Source organism: Pelophylax lessonae (genome assembly GCF_965119305.1).
Source record: "Pelophylax lessonae genome assembly, chromosome: 5".
NCBI classification, from domain to species: domain Eukaryota; kingdom Metazoa; phylum Chordata; class Amphibia; order Anura; family Ranidae; genus Pelophylax; species Pelophylax lessonae.
The window spans coordinates 371410174-371431647 of NC_138772.1; the positions used below are offsets into that span (position 1 = coordinate 371410174).

General features: G+C 38.8%; 1 protein-coding gene across 2 annotated transcripts in view; it reads right to left on the minus strand.

Annotated features, from left to right (window-relative positions):
- Positions 1–581: 581 nt before the first annotated feature.
- The window catches only part of DOK6 (docking protein 6), an 805177-nt gene continuing 784284 nt past the window's right edge, over positions 582–21474 (minus strand). The window contains exon 9 of one of the 2 annotated variants that reach the window (XM_082259321.1): positions 582–1340. In XM_082259321.1, the coding sequence (XP_082115447.1) occupies positions 1062–1340 (279 nt within the window). In that variant the 3' untranslated portion in view covers positions 582–1061. The remainder of the gene's footprint in view (positions 1341–21474) is intronic. The other variant, XM_082259322.1, reaches the window with a different exon arrangement.

Genomic DNA, 21474 nt, shown 5'->3' on the forward strand with positions numbered 1-21474 from the left:
GTTAACTCTGCAAGATAATTTTTACTTTGCAAAATTATTTCTCCTTGAATTAGTGAATAAGGCAAAGCTCTGCTGACTTACATCATCCAATCACATGCAAGCAAAAAAAAAAAAAAAAAAAAAATATATATATATATATATATATATATATATATATATATATATATATATATATATAATATATATATATTTTTTTTAACTCTCCTTGGAAGTAATTGGGTATTCTTTGTAAAGTGAATTTCAATCACATTCACTATGCTAAGAAAAATCCCCCTGCACTGTGAAAATTCTCTTGCAAGTTTAGCAGCCTATTTGCCTTTAGTACATCCATCCCTATATACAAATTATCCACACATTGGCTAAGTCAAAGAGACAAAAGAGCTAGCCCCTTGCATTTCGGCAATAAGACAAAATATGGACAGATGTCTCAGCGATTTAAAAGTCTCATTGACTTTCTCTTTCTTAATGAGGTAGCTTACTGTCCATGGCTGGCATCAGTATTAGACCTAAACATTATTTTTATCTACCTGCAGCCTTTGAGACATGCCCATATTATTAACACGTTATGTTTTGTCCATGATTACAGGAAAGCCTGATTATATATTTACATAAAACTATAGAGGCACTAGCGCTAGGACTGCATAACGTTCATAATGTGCTAAATGCTTGTTGAACAGGATTTATAATTTGTTTTCGTAAGCAGTATTCAGCAAATCACCATTTGGACAGTTGAATAAACTGCTAAATTGAACAACAATTTACGGATTCATGGTTTCTTGGGTTTTAATGCGTTGATAATTAATTTAAGACAACTCTTTGATCAGTCACAAACACATCAAAATAACACCATATTTAAAAAAAAATCTCTACTCAGTTCTGAAAATGGTCAAATCATATTGCATGATTTGGTTTAAGGATCTACAACACCATCAGTCATAGATCACGTTACTGAACGTAACATCTGTTTAAGAGTGGTTGCGAAAGCAATTAAACTGAATCTCCAACAACATACAGAAGACTAAAAAATAAATACATAAAATAGAAACATGATCTCCATTTTCTTAATTGTCTATTTGGTAACCTCGGTCTCTGCTTTCATTGTAATTCATCTTCCTTGAATGCACAGGATGCAGATGACTTGCTGATCCAGTTTTTAGGTTCCAGTTAACACTGTCTCTATAGTCAATTGCCTTCTGAATGTCACTAGAGGATGCACGAGCAGTAGATGGATTCATAGCCGCTAAACACCGACAAGGGCTGCTGGTACTTCTTGCACGACTCAGAGGAGTAGCTGGAAAATGTCTGTGCACGAGACATCTTTGTTGTACTGAAACTGTGACCTGTATGGAAAGAAATCATGCAAATAAATAATCTTTTACATCAATACAGCATTACCATGTAATTTATTATCTTAGGCTAGCTAAGGTTTGGCTTAGGCTCAGTCTGTAGGACTGTAACGCTTAGTATCGGCCATGGCCTTCTTCCCTAAAGTTTAGAATGTTACTTCACTTATTAATTTGGAGGTGTTTATGGGATTACTTGTACTTGCTTGTATGGCTTCTTACTTGGAAACTGCTCCAATACAATTTTTTTAAATCTTTGTGCATATGATTTGGGGGTCATTGAGGCTTCATTAGGCTCATTTTAGGAAGCAATGTATAATTAGCCACAGGTATTCATTTAAAGTTGAATTATGATTGTTGAACTCATCCTTTAACCACTTTAAGACCGGAAGGATTTTCCCCCTTAATGACCAGGCCCTATTTTGCGATTCGGCACTGCGTTACTTTAAGGGACAATTGCGTGGTCATGCAACGCTATACCCAAACTAAATTTATGTCCTTTTTTTCCCCACAAATAGAGCTTTCTTTTGGTGGTATTTGATCACCTGTGCTATTTTTATTTTTTGTGCTATAAACAAAAAAAGAGCGACAATTTTGAAAAAAAAAAAAAAAAAACAATATTTTTCATATTCTGCTATATGACATTCCCCCCCCCCCCCCAAAAAAAAATCAAAATTTTTAAACATTTTAGACCAATTTGTTTTCTGCTACATATTTTTGGTAAAAATCGCAATAAGTGTATTTTTATTGGTTTGCGCAAAAGTTATCGTGTCTACTAACTACGGGAAAGATTTATGTCATTTTTATTGTTTTTTGTTTTACTAATGGCAGCGATCTGCGATTTTTTGCGGGACTGCGACATTGCAGTGGACAGATTGGACCCCTGACTGACATTTTTGACACTTTTGGGGGTACCAGTGACATTACTACAGTAATCAGTGCTAAAAATATGCACTGTTACTGTAATAATGGCACTGGCAGGGAAGGGGTTAACAGTATAGGTGATCAAGAGGTTAAATGTGCCCCTGGTTGAGTGAATTAAACTGTGGGGGTGTGTGGCTTCTGAGATGACCATGGAGACATGTGATCCTATATAGCAGAATCACATGGGCTCTATAATCATCCCAGGGAGAAGGATGGTCGGCTGTGTTTACAACAGCTGACCATCCTTTTCTCTCAACGGGGAGCGATCGCGGGTGTCAGGCAGAAATTGGAGCCACCTGACCCACGCATCGGCTTCCCCGCTGTCGAGTGGGGGCAGGACATGCACGACCGACGTACATCTATGTCGCTTTGCGCAGGAGAGCCACCCTGCCGCAGTAAAAAGGCGGCGGGTAGTCGGGAAGTGGTTAAAATATATGAGATGAAACGTTACTGCCCCATTGTATAATTAGGCCAGTACTAACTCCTAATGTTTAAACTCAGAATTTCTTTCAATGTTATATGCATGAATATAATAGTTCATAAAGAAATACCTGTTCTATAGGACTTTTTAGGTGTTATAATTAATCCAGTGGCTCAAAAATAGTCATTAGCATTGTTTATTAAATAATTATAAAAACATAATTGTATCAAAAGGAAGATATACAGTCTATCCAAATTGGTATATAGGCAAAGTATAGATATACTTAGGTATCATATGTATGTTTAACAGCATCAACTATATAGCCATTGCTATACCACATACATATTTGCGGAGAAATAAACTACAAAGCTCGCAAGTGACTGGTGTTAGACTCTTTGACATGTTTAGCAAATAGGCTGAATAGGTGCAGTTACTCCTAACTTCTGGGTCACCTCTTATCTCCGCCCCTACCCACCCCTGAGCAGTGTCCCTTAATTCCACCCCCTATTTACCTCTCAGTACTGCCCCTTTTAGAGAATACACATCCAAGTATCATTTTGTGGTCCTAAGTAATTTGTTTGGAATGTTTTATTGATAACAAGAAAAGCAGTAAAATAGATCCTCTGCAACCAGCAACAATAGATCCCTTCAGCAACAATCGATCTGACCAGCAAAAATAGATCTCCTAGCAACAATAGACTCCAGCAATAATAAATATACCCCAGCAGCAACAATAAATCTCCCAACAACTACAATACATTCTTCAGCAATAATAGACCCAAGAAACAATAGATCGATCCCCTACAACAATATAGCCCCTCAGCAAGAATAGGTAAACTCAAGAAACTATAAACCTCCACTAGCAACAACAGATCTCCTAGCAGCAAGCATTAATAAATCCTCCAGCAACAGTAGATCCCTCACTTAATTGTAGTTTCCTCCCAGCAACTACTGACTCCAAGCAACAAAAGAACCCCCCAGCAACCACAGGCTTCCCCAGCAACAATAGACTCCCTGTAACAATAGATACCCTCAACAACAAAATATCCCCAAGAAGCCAGTATCAAAAGACCCAGCTCACCATAGCACCCCTTGTTATTAATACATTCAGTGCTGGAGGTGCCGGAATCGTGTTCCCCCACATTCCTGCTAAAAAAAAAAAAAAAAAAGCCCTGCTTATACAAAAACACCTGCGTTAGGTCACCTACATAGGAAAATGGCGATTGCCCAACACGTTGTATATCACCGCACATGCCACGGTAAGAGCAATAATTTTAGTTCCAGAGCTTCTGCAGAACTCTAAACTGATGACCTGTAGGGGATTTTAAAGTGTGGCTTATGAAAGAAATATAGGGTACTGAAGTTTTTCACCGTTTTATGGGAGCACGCAATTTTAAGGTTTGACAAGTTGAGTATCTTTTTACTTGGCACTTGATATTTTACCAAACAAATTGGGTAATAAATTGCATTTATGTGCCCAAAAATTTACTTTAGTGTATTTTTTTACTGAAATTTTGCATTTTATTAACTGTTGCGCTCATATTATGTAACCTACAAAATTGGAACTACCAATATTATTTTCTGCTTTCAGAAAATATATATTGTCTTGGGGGTTTTAAGTAGGGATCGACCTATTATCGGCACCACCAATATATTGAAATTGGCCCCTGAGGTTACCGATATTGCCGATATTTCGGGAAAGTGCTGTACTGGAGTGATGCCTGCAGCTAGAGGCATCACCCTGGTACCGGTGTCCATAGCTGACGGTTGGCTGTCTTGTAATGACAACCGATGCGGCTGAGAAGCCGCTTGGCTGTTATTACAAGGAGCGGGAGGGGAAGTTGCCCCCCCTCCCGCCGCCTTCTGCATCCCACCGGGAGACTTGGGCATCCTACCTGCACGGCCACCGAACAGAAGACCCGATCAAAGCCGCTTTCGGCTCTGATCGGGTCATGACATCACTTCCGGGTACTCGGCGCCACGTTAAAAAAACTGACAGCATTCAAAACGCCAAGTTTGGCGTTTTGAATGCTTTTCAGTGCCAAGGAGGGGTTTGGGGTCTTTTAGACCCCCAGATCCCTCCACAAGGAGTACCTGAAAAAAATAAATATATATATATATATATATAATTTTTTTATATGTCCAAAAATATCAGCCGATATCGGCCGATAGAGATATCAGATGACCAAAATATTGGTATCAGTATAAGTAATTTTCAGGCCTAAAATTATTTTTTAAATTTTTTTTCAAAATGTAAAAAATGGTTTTGGGATTCAAATGGTTAAAATACCTGTCTTCCATTCCCTAACACTGCCCCCTCTCTCCTACCCAGTGAAGCGTGGCCTGCCAGTTGCCTGTGGCCAGTGAGGGGTAGCAGGGAATGTATAACCTGGCTCCTTAAACATTACGGTTATGATGGGGAGGGAGGTGGTGCAAGGACGATGGGGGGTGGAGATAATTTGCTGCCTCACAAAGGTTATAGTCCCTTGACCACTTGCCGACCCCCAGCAGTACATATACTGCGACAGGTCGGCCCTGTCCTGTGAAACGACGTAACTGTATGTCGCTTCACAGGACCGCTTGTGGGGGCACATGCGCACCATGGGAGGCGCCTTGCACGCCCATTCGCCACAGAGGAAGCTGATCCACTGGTTCAGTGGCCCCGATTGCCGCTGGGCACCCGCAATTGCTGCTGGGCACCTGTGATCGCTCCTGGTGGAGACAGAACAGTGATCTGCCGTTGTAAATAAGGCAGACTGCTGTTCTGTCAGCAATCAACACAGGGCTCCTGTGTTCCTCCTATTTAGGAACACAGGTCCCTGTGTTCATTCCATATGTACATCCCACAGTTTGAAAGCACCCCCTAGGGGCATATTTAACCCTTTGATCGCCCCTGGTGTAAACCCCTTCCCTGCCAGTGTCATTAGTACAGTAACAGTGTATATTTTTAGCACTGATTACTGCATAATCAACTTTGGGTCCCCCCAAAATTGTCAAAAATGTCAGTTATTTTTGTTACCACAAATATGTAGCAGAACACATATTGACCTAAACTGATAAAAAAAAATTGATTCTGAAATTTTTTTATTCGGAATGTTTTATAGCAGAAAGTGAAATATATTATTATTTTTTCAGAATTGCTGCTCTTTATTTGTTTATAGCGCAAAAAATAAAAATTGCAGAGGTGATCAAATACCACCAAAAGAAAGCTCTATTTGTGGGACAAAAAGTACATAAATTTTATTTGGGTACAGCGTTGCATGACCGCACAATTGTCAGTGAAAATAATGTAGTGCAGAATCGCAAAAAATGGCCTGGTCGTTAAGAGGGAAAACCTTCTGGTCCAGCAGTTGTTAAATATCTATAGTATTAATTAATGTCAGCAGCAGTGATGTTTCTCTAAATGTATAATAAACAACAAGAAGTTTTCTGACTTTATTTCCCAGTGATAGGATAATTTTTTACACCTAAAAAGTACCATGCATTTATTTATGGGATGTGAATGTGGGGTTTGGATAGAATAATCATCACTTAAAATGTTTGCCATTATCCAAGAAAATAACAAAACAGATACCATTTCAAATATGCTGCAATCACTTGCCCATTATCATAATTATACTACAAATGTTTTAACTATATGTCATTAAAGAATGAAATACTATATACTTGCTCCCAAAATCTATATTAAGTCTGTCAACATAATTAGAATTTCTTCTAGACAAGGTTAGGAACACATCAATAGCAGAAATATACACTGCTCAAAAAATTAAAGAAACACTTTTTATTCAGAGTATAGCATCAAGTCAATTAAACTCCTGGGATATTGATCTGGTCAATTAAGTAGAAGAGGGTGTTGTTAATTAGTTTCAGCTGCTTTAGTGGTAATTCAATTAACAACAGGTGCACTAGATGGACAACAATGAGACAGCCTCCAAAATAGGAATGGTTTTACAAGTGAAGGCCACTGGCTTTTTTTCCCTACTCATCTTTTCTGACTGTTTTTCACTACTTTTGCATTTTGCTAGGGTTAGTGTCACTACTGGTAGCATGAGAGGATACCTGGACCCTATAGAGGTTGCACAGGCAGTCCAACTCCTCCAGGATGGCACATCAATACGTGCCATTACCAGAAGGTTTTCTGTGTCTCCCAGCACAGTCTCAAGAGCATGAAGGAGATTCCAGGAGACAGGCAGTTACTCTATCAGAGCTAGACAGGGCTGTAGAAGGTCCTTAACCCATCAGCACTATAGATAGGAGTTTGATACTGTTAACCCATCAGCAGGACTGGTATATGCTCCTTTGTGCAAGAAGGTACAGGATGAGCACTACTAAAGCTCTACAGGTGTGAATGTATCTAACCAAACAATTAGAAACAGACTTAACGAGGGTGGCCTGAGGGCTCAACATCCTCTAATGCGCCACATGCTCACTGCCTGGCACCATGGAGTTCAATTGGCATTTGCCATTAAACACCAGAATTGTCAGGTCTGCCACTGGCGCCCTGTGCTTTTCACAGATAAGAGCAGGTTCACCCTGAGCACATGTGACAGAAGTGAAAGGGTCTGGAGAAGCCGTGGAGAATGTTATGCTGCCTGTAACATCATTCAGCATGACTGGTTTGGTGGTGGGTCAGTGATGGTCTGGGGAGAGAAATCCATGGAGGGATGCACAGACCTCTACAGGCTAGACAATGGCACCCTGACTGCCATTAGGTATTGGGATGAAATCCTTGGACCTGTTTTCAGACCCTACGCTGGTGGTGTGGGTCCTGGGTTCCTCCTGATGCACAACAATGCCCGGCCTCATGTGACAAGAGTATGCAGCTAGTTCCTGGAGGAAGAAGGAATTGATACCATTGAATGGTCCCCATGCTCACCTGACCTAAAACAAATATAACACCTCTGGGACATTATGTTTCGGTCCATCCGACACTGGCAGGTTGCACCTCAGTCTATTCAGGAGCTCAGTGATCCCTGGTGCAGATATGAGAGGAAATGCCCCAGAACACCATCCATTGTCTCATTAGGAGCATGCCAGATGTTGTCAGGCATGCATACAAGCATGTGGGGGGGCATACAAACTACGGAGTACCATTTTGAGTTGCTGCAATGAAATTTAAGCAAAATGAACTAGCTTGCTGCATCATTTTTTCACTTTGATGTGGCATCCTTTTGTTTCTAACACATTACCCAGTCCAAATCAGTATAGATACCCAGCATGATATTTTTCCCCATTGAGATCTGATGTGTTTTCAAAGTGTTCCTTTAATTTTTTTAACAATATATATATATATTGTATATATTACATGAAAAAGTAGTATAATTTTATTGTTTCCACTCATTTTTAAAAATCCCACAAGTAAACCTGAAAAGTAAAAACGTTAAAAGAAAAAAGTATATGAATATGAAAATAAAATAGTGCAAAACCACTGCCTACAAAGTATGTTCATGCCTAATGAAAAGAACGGTGTACTGAACAAAATCCTTTGCATGGAATGACCTACAAAAATGTTATGGTGAAAAGACAATAATACAAAAGAAAAGGAAAAAAAAAAAAAAAACATAGCTTGAATACACTAAATACTGATATTAAAATAATACTAAACCAATGGTTAAAAATAAAACCCTTTGTGTAACTGAATAAGATAACCATGAGAACAAAAAATAGAGAAATAGAAGGAAAAGAAAAGCTTGATCACAAAATAATAAAATACATGCATGGAAGTAAACTAATTAATGTACAATATGCAGTATAGAGCGGTTTTATAGTAATTATATATGAATACTATGAGAAATCATAGTATTCTCAGATGCCAAGCAGAAAACAAAGTAAACCTAGACTTTCCCCATTTAGGTTTGCTTTACCCTACCCCTACCAATAAATATTTTATTTTTCCTCTGCCACATTCCTATGACCCCCTTTTTCTTTGATACACCCATTCATTTGGTGCCAAAAGCCAATACCTAGTAACTCTAGGTATGGAGGAGCATGTGACTCACCCATATAATAGGGTTGGCACGTGGAAGTACATAGTCCTGTGTGAGCAATTTGTAGCTGAAACATGTTTTTGCTTTTATTACAGGTGACTGTATGAAGTGCCAGCAGAGTAGAGAGAAGGTTTGCATTGAAGCAAATCATGCTTTTCATGAGAAATTACAAGTTCACTTTAATGACTATAAGACTCCATTCAGTCTGTGTTTTGAATCCCAGGCAGATTTACCGTGTTTCTGCCCACGATTTCAAAGTGCCGAGATGTGAATGGCACCTAAAATTGGGGTGCGGTTCTCCCGCTATTGTCACGCGATAAATCGCACTGCAATTGCGGCAACCTGCATCATGTGTAGCTTATCACACAAAAAAAGTTCTGGAGCTACTTTCAGGCTACATGCTTCACGTGATGTAGGTTGCTGTGATTGCAGCACAATTTATCTAGCCAGAAATGCACCGTGATTTTAGGTACCGTTCAAATGAATGGCATTTCAAATGTGCACTCTGTAAATGGTCATTTGAAATCATGGGCAGAATCGTGGCAAATCGGCCCGAGATTCATGTGTGAATACAGTCCCTATCACTATTAAAGTTAAATAATAACAAATGGAGATAAAAAAAAATGGACCTGGCTAACTATGTTTAAGTCAGTATACAAAGCCTGCTCTATTTACAATTAATCACAGGCAACTACAGGATTAATCTTTTAAAATAAGAATATCATCAAAAAGTTAATTTACTTCAGTAATTCAATTCAAAAAGGGAAACTCAAATATTTTATATAGACGTGTAACACACAAAGTGATATATTTCAAGCATGTCTTTCTTTTAATTTTGATGATTAAGGCTTACAGCTAGTGAAAACCCAAACTTCAGTATCTCAAAAAATTTGAATAGTGCATGAGACCAATAAAAAAAAGGATTTTTTAATACAGAAATATTGGCTTACAGAAGAGTACATGTCCATGTACAGTATAGTATGCCCTCAATACTTGATCGGGGCTACATTTAGCAGTGAGGGCAGGTGCCAAGTCCTGCTGAAAAATGAAGTCAACATCTCCATAAAGCTGGTCAGCAGAGGTAGGCAAGCATGAAGTGCTCTAGAATTTCCTAGTAGATGGCTGTGCTGATTTGGACTTGATAAAACCCGGTGGACCAACACAAGCAGATTGTCATGGACTTGCAATAGTGTTTGGCAGATTACCTGTTCCTTCATGTCTGTATTAGAGGACAGACTTAATTTCTGGTTCCCTTTTATCATCTCTCCTTCCTGTTCCTGCCCCACCCCAGGTCATCACAGGAAGTCTATATTAACCAGTGCACTGCAGGTCTGCTTTGCTGTTCAACAGTGTTTGTTTCTTGTTTCCTGTCTTCCGTGTGCTTGATCTACCTTTCTGTGTACCGCATTTGGCTTGTCTCTGACTATTCCTGTTTGCCTGTTACCCTGACCTTTGGCCTGTCCCTTGGTTACCCTTGTTTGCCTGTTACCCCGACCTCGGCTTACCCATCACCATTCTGTGTGTCCTGAGTGGCTGCTTCCCTTCTCTTACAACGGAGCGTGACCCGGGGGACCCCAGGGGCCGCGACCTGGGCCCAGCTGCAGCCAAGTCCATCCTCACCACTAGAGGCTCTGGTGAACACCTGCTGGGTCTTAGACTCCACGTCCTGGGGAATCTTGGGCTCACGTTCCGGTCCATCCGCAGCAGTCTGCTATCGGGTTCACTACCTTGCACTGCACCCCTGCCTCCAACAGGGTGCAGTTGTCACCTGGTCACAGGTGACCTGACACAGATGACATGGCTCCCCAAATCATCATGGACTGTGGAAAATTAATTTGGAAATCAAGGTCCCAGAGTCTGGAGTAACAATGGAGAGGCACAGAATCCAAGTTGCATGAGGTCCAGTGTGAAGTTTCCACAGTCAGTGATGATTTGCAGAGCCATGTCATCTACTGGAGTTGGTCCACTGTGTTTTATCAAGTCCAAAGTCAGCGCAGACTTCTACAAGGAAATTTTAGAGTACTTCATGCCTCCCTCTGCTGAACAGCTTTATGGGTATGCTGATTTAATTTTCCAGCAGGTCTTGGCACCTGCCCACACTTACAAAGTACCAATAACCAGTTTAATGATCATAGTTCCACTGTGCTTGATTGGCTAGCAAACTTGCCTGACGTTAACCACATAGAGAATCTGTGGGGTATTGTTAAGCGAAAGATGAGAGACACCAGACCCAACAATACAGATGGGCTGAAAGCTGCTATCAAAGCAACCTGGGCTTCCATAACACCTTAAAAGTGCCTCAGGCTGATCGCCTTCATGCCATGCCAATGCAGTAATGCAGTAATTCATTCAAAAGGAGCACTGACCAAGTATTGCGTGCATACTATACTGTACATGGACATACTTTTCAGTAAGCCAACTTTTCTGTATTAAAAATCCTTTATTGGTCTTATGTAATATTCTAATTTTCTGAGATACAGAATTTTGGGTTTTCACTAGCTGTAAGCCATAATCTTCAAAATTAAAAGAAAGAAATGCTTGAAATATATCACTATGTGTGTAACACATTTATATAAATTTATATGAGTTTCACTTTTTAAATTAAATTACTGAACCAAATTACCTTTTTGATGATATATTCTAATTTTATGAGATGCACCTGTATATAATATTGTATTCAGGTCTTGACCAGAACATATAGAGATCCAGTTCAAACTACCATATTCATATATAATCAAAAGTTATGACTTAGATGCCTGCGGGGGTGGGGGGGGGGGGGTAATTTTTCTTACATTATTTAGACTTTACAAAAAAAAGAGTCAAAACTCATAATAGAGTCTAAGCATGTTAAAGCCTTTTATTTAGCTCATACCTCCAAACCTTGATGCAAATTTAGGGTTAAAGTCTACCCTTCTTCCTACGTGACTTCAGCTTTCAATGGCCTTCTGCGTATGTTAAAGCCCTGTTTTAAATGTTTGTTGTTTACTGGTTTATTAAACCTTCTTATTAAAGTACTGTACATTGCAATCATTTTACTTTATCCGTTTTTAAAATAATGTATTATGCATTTGTAACTTTATTACAAGGGTCACCTTGTAGCTTGATACTATGCTGTAGATATTGGTGTCAGACAGAAGGGCTTGATTGGACCCTTAAAAAGTCATTCTTTAAGGTTATCCTACTGCTAATGTACTCTTGCATAACAGCCCTATTGCATGTCTGATTATACCTTACCAGAACCCTACTGAATAGGTTAATGCAACGATGATATTGGGACACAGAGTGCATATAATATATATAGTATGTACAAATAGCATTTTTTAAATGGAGAGATAGTAAAATGTCAGTAGTAAATACATCACTGCTGAGCAAATAGACAGAAGAAAAGATTATTCTGTACCATTTAAAGTAGAAAATCTGGCATGAATTCTTAACATGAATGGACAAATACAACCTAAGTATCTGAAAAAAATCAATACAAAAAAGTTGTCAAATTTAAAATAAATAGGTGATGCTTGTTAGCTGCAAATGTACAGCATGTTCTGTTTTTGTTCTGTACGTCTCTTACTTTAATGTGCATGAATGAGGATTCAGTGAAAGGCTCGGAGCACACAGGTCTGTATTTTTTGCAAGCGTACATTTAGGACTATTCAGAAAATGAGGCTATTGGCAAGTAAAGAGATTTTTCTAGTAGGTCAGGTGAACAAGGATGAAAATCAGAAGCAGCAGGTGGAAAATATCCTCTGAGGCAGTTTAAATGCAAATGTCTCATCTTACTAGAGTGTACCTTAAAGCACTTTTTAGTTATGCCCCTGGCAATCATTTCAAGCCCACCACTGTACAACATGAAAGAAGAAGGTTGGTGCAGTTCTCCAGGAATTGGCAGCCTCTCTTTTCACTTAACAGATTGCTTACTTGCTCTGGAAGTTATTTCCTTCTATCTCTCATCTGCTGTAGTAGCATCATTGGGAAATGCAAATAGAACTCTCCAGGTCATCAATGGGATTTTTGTGCCAACATAGTGGCATGCTGAGTACATCTAAACAATTCTTTTATAATATACACAAGATTAATTTCTACAGTGTTTCTTTTAATCTCTTTCACAATTAACATTCTAATCTTGTTAAATGGCCCTTACAGCACATTTCTATTTAATGAGTATAATCCAAAGCATTTAAAGGCTTTCCAAGAAGTGTTCACCTCACTGGAACATTATGAAGGTAAAGAAAAAGGTTAAAAACCTTTTACATTTTTACTTCCCTTTTTTTTAAATCAATTTTATATTCTACCGTACAATTTCTACAGTAGGCAGTTTGAATCTTCTTTTTTTTGTTTGTTTCCTAAGGCTTGATTCACCCCGGGAATTTCACAAAAAAAGCGCTGTGTGTTCCTGTGCAATTTATTTGAGGTACAGTGTGGTGTGATTTGAGTCCACTGATTTTAAATGGGCTCAAATTGCATGCACTACTTTTGGAAACTGAATCTGGTGCAGGCAAACCCATTGTGTTTGCAACCTGCGTTTGGGGTGCTTTAACTTAAAGAAGAGCTCCATTCCAATCCACACACTTTACAAGCTTGGCCAAACGAACAATGTCCCTCAGTAATAAAAAAAGTGAATTTCTAATCCCACTAGCCGCGCAGAGCATACAATAACTATATGCCTAAAATAAAGCAAATAAATAAATAAATAAAGTTAAATTCATTCAAAATAACTGTGACATATCATCAAATAAACAAATAGTCCACATCCAGTCTGCTGTGCTCCAAGCGAAATTATGATAATAATAAATATATGTTAAGTAATAATAGTAAATGATCAGATGATGTAGGTCCCATGCTGAACAAAGTGTCACCGAAGAATCCACCACCACTGTGATTCCACCCCTCAGCTAGGCCACTCACCCCACAATATTGCCCCATCTTCATGGTTAGGGCCAACAGCGCAGTAAAATATACATTGCAATCCTGATGATCTACTTCAGGTTACTCTTATAGGCCACCTTCTCCTCTCCCATACATATGTAAAAGAAAGGAAGAGCCCTACTAGCGCAATAACATCTGAACTTTATTTATTGCAATAAAAACCCGATAGGATTGCACTTACAAGATATATAAAACTTTAGCGCACATAACAGAAAAAAGGGGTCTGGGATGCTCTCCCGGTCCTCTCCACCTCCACGGTGGTATGCCGGACCTACGAGAACACCGCCGCTCCCACGATCACTCCTTCTGGTGTGCTGTGTAGCCACGCCCTGATGTGTTTTATCACATCTGGCTTTGTCGCACCCCCTTTTGACAAAGTGGGATGTGACGAAATGCGTTAGAGCGTGGATACATGGCACACCGGAAGGAGTGATCGGGTGAGCGGCGGTGTTTCTCGTAGGTCTGACATACCGCCGTGGAGGTGGAGAGGACCAGGAGAGCACCCAGACCCATTTTTTCTGTTATATGTGCTAAAGTTTTATATATCTTGTAAGTGCAATCCTATAGGGTTTTTATTGAAATAAAAAGTTCAGACATTATTGCGCTAGTCTATCTAATCACAGAGTAAACAGGAAATATAGGTTATTGGCATTCCTCTCCTCACACTGACAGCGCCTGAAGAGAGATGGTAAGTGGCATTCCTCATCAGTGCCCTGACAATTAGTGCAGCCCCATTAGTGCCCACCAGTGCTGACAATCAGTGCTCATCAGTGCCACTGATCCATGCCCATACCTGCTGCCTATCAGTGCCCATCAGTGCTGCATATCAGTGCCGCCTATCAGTGCCCATCAGTGCTGAATATTAGTGCCTCCTCATCAGTGCCACCTTATTAGTGCCCATCAGTGCCGCCTCATCAGTGCTTATCAGTGTAGCCTCATCAGTACCCATCAGTGCAGCCTATCAGTGCCCGTTAGTGCAGCGCACATCAGTGAAGGAGGAAAAACTACTTATTTACAACATTTTATAACAGAAACAAAGAAAAACTTTTTTTTTTCAAAATGTTCGGTCTTTTTTTATTTGTTTTAAAAAAATAAAAAAACCCAGTGGTGAATAAATACCACCAAAAAAATGATAAAAATTTAATTTGCATACAGCGTTGCATGACCTCGCAATTGTCATTCAAATTGCGACAGCACTGAAAGATGAAAATTGGTCTGGGCAGGAAGGGGGTGAAAGTGCCCTGTAGGCAAATGGTTAAAACAATGAAAATCTATGAAAGAAAATTACCAGGCCTATTCATTCATAATGCAAAGCAGATATTGCTATCCACTTGACATCACAGTGGGACTTTTTTTGCTCATTGACATAATAGGGCTTTGCTTGCTTCAGAGTGCCATAAAGAAAACTAATGTCTAAGCACATCTGTAATGCAAGCAGCCAAACTTTATAAATGTTCATTTTTAGAAGCAGCTATATGGCCACAGTAAAGTCATATTGCTGCTTTATAAATGTGTCCTTTAATCTTTGGCTGCTATGGGAAGAATCTAGAAGGAAAATAATGTAAATTAAATATTGTTTTATGATTCACAGCATACTGTAGCTATAAAATGAGAAACACATAGCTATACTATTATAAATCAAGCAAATATTTTTGTTAAAATAGCCATTATCCCTACGTATGCCAACTTTCCGCTTCCTTTATATAATTACCATTATTATACAAATGCTGTTTATAAAATAGGATTGATTTTAGCTTGACTAGGGGTTGCAATTGTTGTTGATACAGAATAAAAATGGAGCTTACATTTAATTGTCCATGGAATGCCATCAAAATAAAACACAGGGGAACAAATGGAAAAAACTAACTTAATAATCTTAAGGGTAACCAACATCTTAGCAACATATAGCAAATAGAAAGGGAAAATAAAGGCAGTGTGAAATTTAAGGAAACATAAATAGGCATTTAACACCAGAGTTTATGTTTTAACAGACCACATCTAGCAATCTGGAAGTTGTGGCATTTCCCAGAAGAGCTATTCCATCAGAACACTTGTAGGCTCATGAACATCTTGGGGCCACTCAGGCTCAACAAGTTTAATTAAAGCAGCAGACATTGCTACATTCTACACACAAGCCTGTTAAATTCTAATATGGCAGCATAAATTTCAGTGTAAACTTGATAAAAGAAAAGGAATTGGCAGCACTCCAGGTTTAGTCAAAATCCAGATTTAATGACTGGACATCCAAATATGACAATCGTGACAAGGTAGACGCGTTTCACACACTGACTGTGTGCTTAATCATGGTAATCAGGATTGGTGCAAACATAAAGTATTAAATACCATTTTCATAAAATAATATATGGCACTGATAATGGTCTACCACTCTGACATGCTTATGCTTATACTGTTTGATATATTTGGTTCTATGATAATAGGCTGTTTCTATTGTATAAGGGCTCGTAATTGCAAATGGTTGAGCTGTGGTTCTACATCCCCCCAACTACCCACCTAAAGAAAGACATGCAGCTGCTCAGGGCTGTACAGGTGCTGCGTCCATTTTAAAAATGAAAACCCTTGTTGCATTTGGTGGGCTTCCGAGACCACCGCCAAACATGATCCATTCAAGTGAATGGTGCCACGCCACAACTGCCCAGTAACCATGCGCAGTGTACGTAGTTGGGACATGGTGGGTCTGCCTTTTGAGGTTTAAACAGTCAGTGAGTAGGATACATTGCCATCCAGCTGCCTGACAATTCCCAGGGGAAAAGTGATCCACAGCACAAAACGTTTCAGACCGGCGGAAAAGTGTGCCACGTGTCTGAATGAGGCATAAACCATCTGTATGGATGCATAATTTACAAAGGCATAAAGAAGGATTGTAATGGTTGTAGCAAGTATACTAAAGGAAAACCCCCAAAATGCCGAAAAACAAAAATAATGTTAATAAATAATAACTTGTTCATAAAGTGGGAACATGGGAAGGGCATTTGAATATTGCTGAAATTATATAAATTGAAACTGCTATTTTACACACTTTGCTATATTGTTTGAAGTAATCACAAAGGATTTTGTATATTGATAAATAAACCCTATACTAACAAAAACACTTGGACCTTCAACCCCAAAGCTATTTTAGACATTTTTTTTATTAACCCCTATAAAAATGGTCTAATCATTAGGGGAAATGCCTTTCTGATTTTCTATTATTAAGAGTAGTAGTAGTCACCAGTTCTCTGTTATTAAATAGGTTTTTCATAAAACTTTCATAATACTATTAGCAAAAAAAAAAAAAAAAAACTTAATAAATTGTGTTTTCTTTTTCTTTTCACAGACAAGAATAAAGATGAATTATATATGGCATTATTGCAAATTTAAAAATAATACATCATTTAAAGAAAGAAAAGTATTTTAGGAGGAAGATGTTAATTTTCTAGTTGTTTAGGTTTCAGCTTATCACTTTTCACAAAGCATAAACCCAGATATCCTTTAACAAGTTCTACATTTTATGTTCCCTATAACGAGACCCTTTTCAAAAGTTTTAGTTACATGAAATTGACAGTTTGCTTCATTGCACTGACAGGAATGGATTACTGTGAACAATTCTCTAGTTTCGCTTTGTAATGTCAGTTCTGGTTTGACATTAGATGGTTTAGTGCTTATCATATATGTCAAGAATATATGGCAGTTATCTAAAACCTGAACAAAACCACAGGCAAGAATATGTTTCCAAGAATAGTATTTTAAAAACAAAATAATACATTAATGCATAGGGACACCCCTGAATGATGCAGTACTCAAAAGCTTATTAACAGTGAAAGTGTAGCACTTTACCAAAAAAAAACAAAATTCTACTTTTTAAATATATAGAAAAATAGGGATACTTAATTAGCGCGTTAGAAAAATCTGCCTACAGTTGGACATTCAGATCAGCTCCCCTCTGGCTAGCGTGAGGTGTCGACGTCGAGGAGCTGAAGCAAGTGTCTGACTGTAGGACATTTTTTTTAACTGGCAGCTAAGTATCCCCTGAAACGTTTTTATATGGAACGTTGTAGATCGACAGGCTGCATTTTATCATATCACATGTGAGTGCACGCATATATATTTTTTTGTGGTTTTCAATATAAATCCAGTGAGCACTATGAGTTTCTTTGTTTCCTTGATCCAAGATATGATGCATATGGTAAAGATTTTGGAGGTTTATTAACCCCTGTGGGGTTGAAGGTGTGGTGTGACCTCCTATAATTAGGTGAAAGCACTTCTTGAGCATTGTGGGAAGAGATTGGTGCTTCATATTTATAATGTAAGTTTATGTCACATGTTTTTTTTTTGAACACATGGTTTAAATATGCATTTATGCAATATATTTGTATGTGCAGTATGTATTAAGTAGATTGGTTAAGCCAAAGTGCTGGACTTTCATGGTTAAAATTTTGTTTTTGTTGGGAATCACTAAATAAGTGATGATTTGCTAGCTAGGGGAAATATGGTATACAGTGCATAGAAATTCATTTGATTGAAGTACTCAAAAGCTGCATCTTGACTCTTCCTGTAATTCCAATCCTCTCCCTTCTTATTAAGCTTTAAGTGCACTATGGACAGCTAGGCAACAGTATAGCAAATTCTTCAAGCCTTAGTTTCCTTAGTGTCAGTGATAGATTAAAGCACAATGGTACCCTAGACAAGGTAGTAGATTTGCCCCTCTTTCCCATCCCTTTTATTGATCTTAAGAAGAAATGCACCCCATTTGCATTGTCAGTACTGGCATTGCCTGGCCTAACTGCCTGAAAGCGCATCTTCTCTTGTGAAGTAACAGGAATTTCCCCAGCTTTGTTTCATCAAGCTATCCTCTTTGATTGCTGCAAATGTATGAAGATTAGAGCTGGGCCTGCTGGACATCCACTGGACACTAGGTTCCTGCTCAGGTTGCCTTGTGGATAATCCATCTCTGCTTAGTGTCCATTCAGCAGGAAACAACTTTGGTGATGAGATCAGAATCAGAACGCCCCTTTAAAAATATAGCTCCAATGTGGTGGCACTGACCAAATATGGTCATGTCCATATCTAGTCAATGATGTCCCTGGATATTTCTTGGCCCTTTGTGTGTCAGTCATGACAAATAAGCCTTGGAATTGAATGCATCAGCATTTCTTTTTTTTTTTTGCTGGTTGGGGGTCTTTGTTGACTGATGATGATCTGCATTGCTGGACAATGTGATCAAAGATGGATTAACGTCCTGTGACATTTTTTTTTTTTTAATAAAGGGCATGCCAAAAAGTGTGGTTTCTTTATTTTCTATTTACAATTAATTTTATGAATGAGAAGGGTTACTTCTTACTCATTCACCACAGGGGGTGGTATCTGGGGGCTCCCCTACTTTTAATGGGGACTTCTAGATTCTGTTAAGCCCCCACCCACAGACTCCCCACAACCACAGGGTTGTAGGAAATGGGCTCTTGTTCTTATCAACATGGGGACAAGGTGCTTTGCCGGGCGGTATGTTGAGGGTATGTGGCCTGGTAGTTCAGAAAGGGTGGGGAGGGGCTCATCTTAATTCCCCACTTTCAGGGCCAGCCAATGTGCATTCTAAGAAATTATGGATTTGGGGCGGATCCCACAATTTTTTTTGTTCACCTTCACAACCCAATGGAATCTGAGGGATCCCATGCTATTTTTTTTGGCTTTTTTGTATAGGTACCCCTTAAAATAAATTTTGGACCCAAAGGGTCTGTTATGATTTTTGGGGGGACTGCACAACATTATTTTACACCATCTATGCGCCCTTTTTTTATATTCACCAGATCTTTCTGGCTAACAGATGAATGAGGTGGGCAGGGATATGTCACTTGTTAGGACGCCATGGACCCTGGCTCCCTAACAACTAGCCTGAGTGGTAAACTCTCACATTAGGAGTGGTAGTAATACTGCTGCTCATATTACCACTTCCCAGAGGTTCAGCTCAACTAAGCACCCTTTTAGTTTGTTGAAAAAAGTCAAATTTGGTTAAAACTTGGGTTAAGTTACAATGCAGAAGTATTATCAACAGCAACATTTCAGGTGTCGGCTTTAATTTTTCAGCCATCAGTATAATTTTGATTTTAGTGGTTTCATGATGAAAGCAGGGGGAGCAGAGCAGACTAGCTCCTCTTTTATTCTTTCAAGCCTGTCAAAATGTGGATGAAGAAGCTGGGGTCATTTGTGTTATCTATCATAAGTAATCAATCAACATTTTCTCTAGCGGTTACATCATGGTGCTATGTGCTTCCGTCCTGAAATGGAGTATGCATCTGGTCACTATTACTCATTCATAATTCTAACACCATGCTATAAACAAATGAGAAAGTCATCAGCTATTCCTAGATACCTAGAACTATGGTTGACCTTCACTTTGATAGAAGGATTATTTGTAATAATTAAATTCGCACAGTGCATGTAGCATGTTTATAACACAACCTGAGTTGCTATAGTGTAATAATATCTCACATATAAGAGTATAAAGGCTTCTGATACCAGGTTTTGAAGCCGTTAGCCTCCATGTGCTACTTAAGAAGGTTGCTTAGTGACACTTCTGGGCTTACAGCCAGATTTGTAACCACAATTTATCATCATGCAGGCGGTTGTCACAGCATGACTGCTTACTTTGATCTCTGTGGGTCTAGGATATATAGTATATGTTCACACTTTTTAACCACGTATAAGATAAATTGTATTTTTCCTTTTTGTTACAAAATATGTGAGGGTTAAATGGTCTAAGTGTATTCAGGAGCAAAGGTTTGTTATCACTGAAAAACAGTGGATGTATTTGACAATCTTTCTTGATAAAATGTTAAGTCTTAATCATATTAAACTTCATTTGTAGATGTATTTTTATTATTTATTCTAATTAAAGAGCAAGCTGTTGTTTCTCAATGAAATATTTTTGAACTCAATAAATATATAGACTTAAAACTTTTAGCTACTTTTTTGGAATAGCTAATTTGTAGTTTTCATTACCTGACAAACTCCCATACAGGCGGTCCCCGGGTTACAAACATCTGACTTACAAACGACTCCTACTTTACAAACGGAGGGGGACAACAGGAAGTGAGGAGAAAAATTCACTCCTGAAAGAGTTATCATGGGAAAAAGGTGTCTCCACTGAAGCTTTATCACTAATCCTTGTTTCCAACAACCCAAAATTTTAAAAATCCAGTTGTCATCGGGACAGAAAGTGAGGTGAAGGTCTTCTGAACAGAGGGTACAGACAGCAAAACAAATGGTAGAGGGGTGTCAATGCTATCTAAAAAACGTATTCTTTTGGCTGGAGCTAAACTTAAAAAATGTACTTGTTACGACTTATAAACAAATTCGACCTAAGAACAAGCCTACAGTCCCTATTTTGTTTGTAACCCGGGGACCGCCTGTATACATATCTGTGTTTCCCACAACTGCAGCATGCTATTGATTATTTGCTACTGTATATACAGTATATGTAGTCACCTCTTAAACATTGCTATGCTATTTACTGAGTAGATATATTTCAGAAATGTTTTACTTTTACTTTGCTAAACTGACATTTTCACCTGTTATGTGACATCATTTTTTTCTGCTCCTAGAGGACACGCTATTCCTTACAGCTTGCCAGTAATGTAGCTTCAGACTATCCCAAAATAGCCACCACAATTTACCTCTATGGGTTACAGAATTGAAGACACTTGACAGCCTGGAGTGTGAATGTGACATCAGAGGGAGGAATGTTCTACTACCACGCTCTCAGAGAAAGGAGATCGGTGAGAGAACTTTCTGGAAGAAGGCAGCAGTGAGAGAATTTGGTAATCTTCAGTCAGGTTACTCTTCATTGTCTACAGGACAATGCAGAGAAGTTAGAGTGGATTCA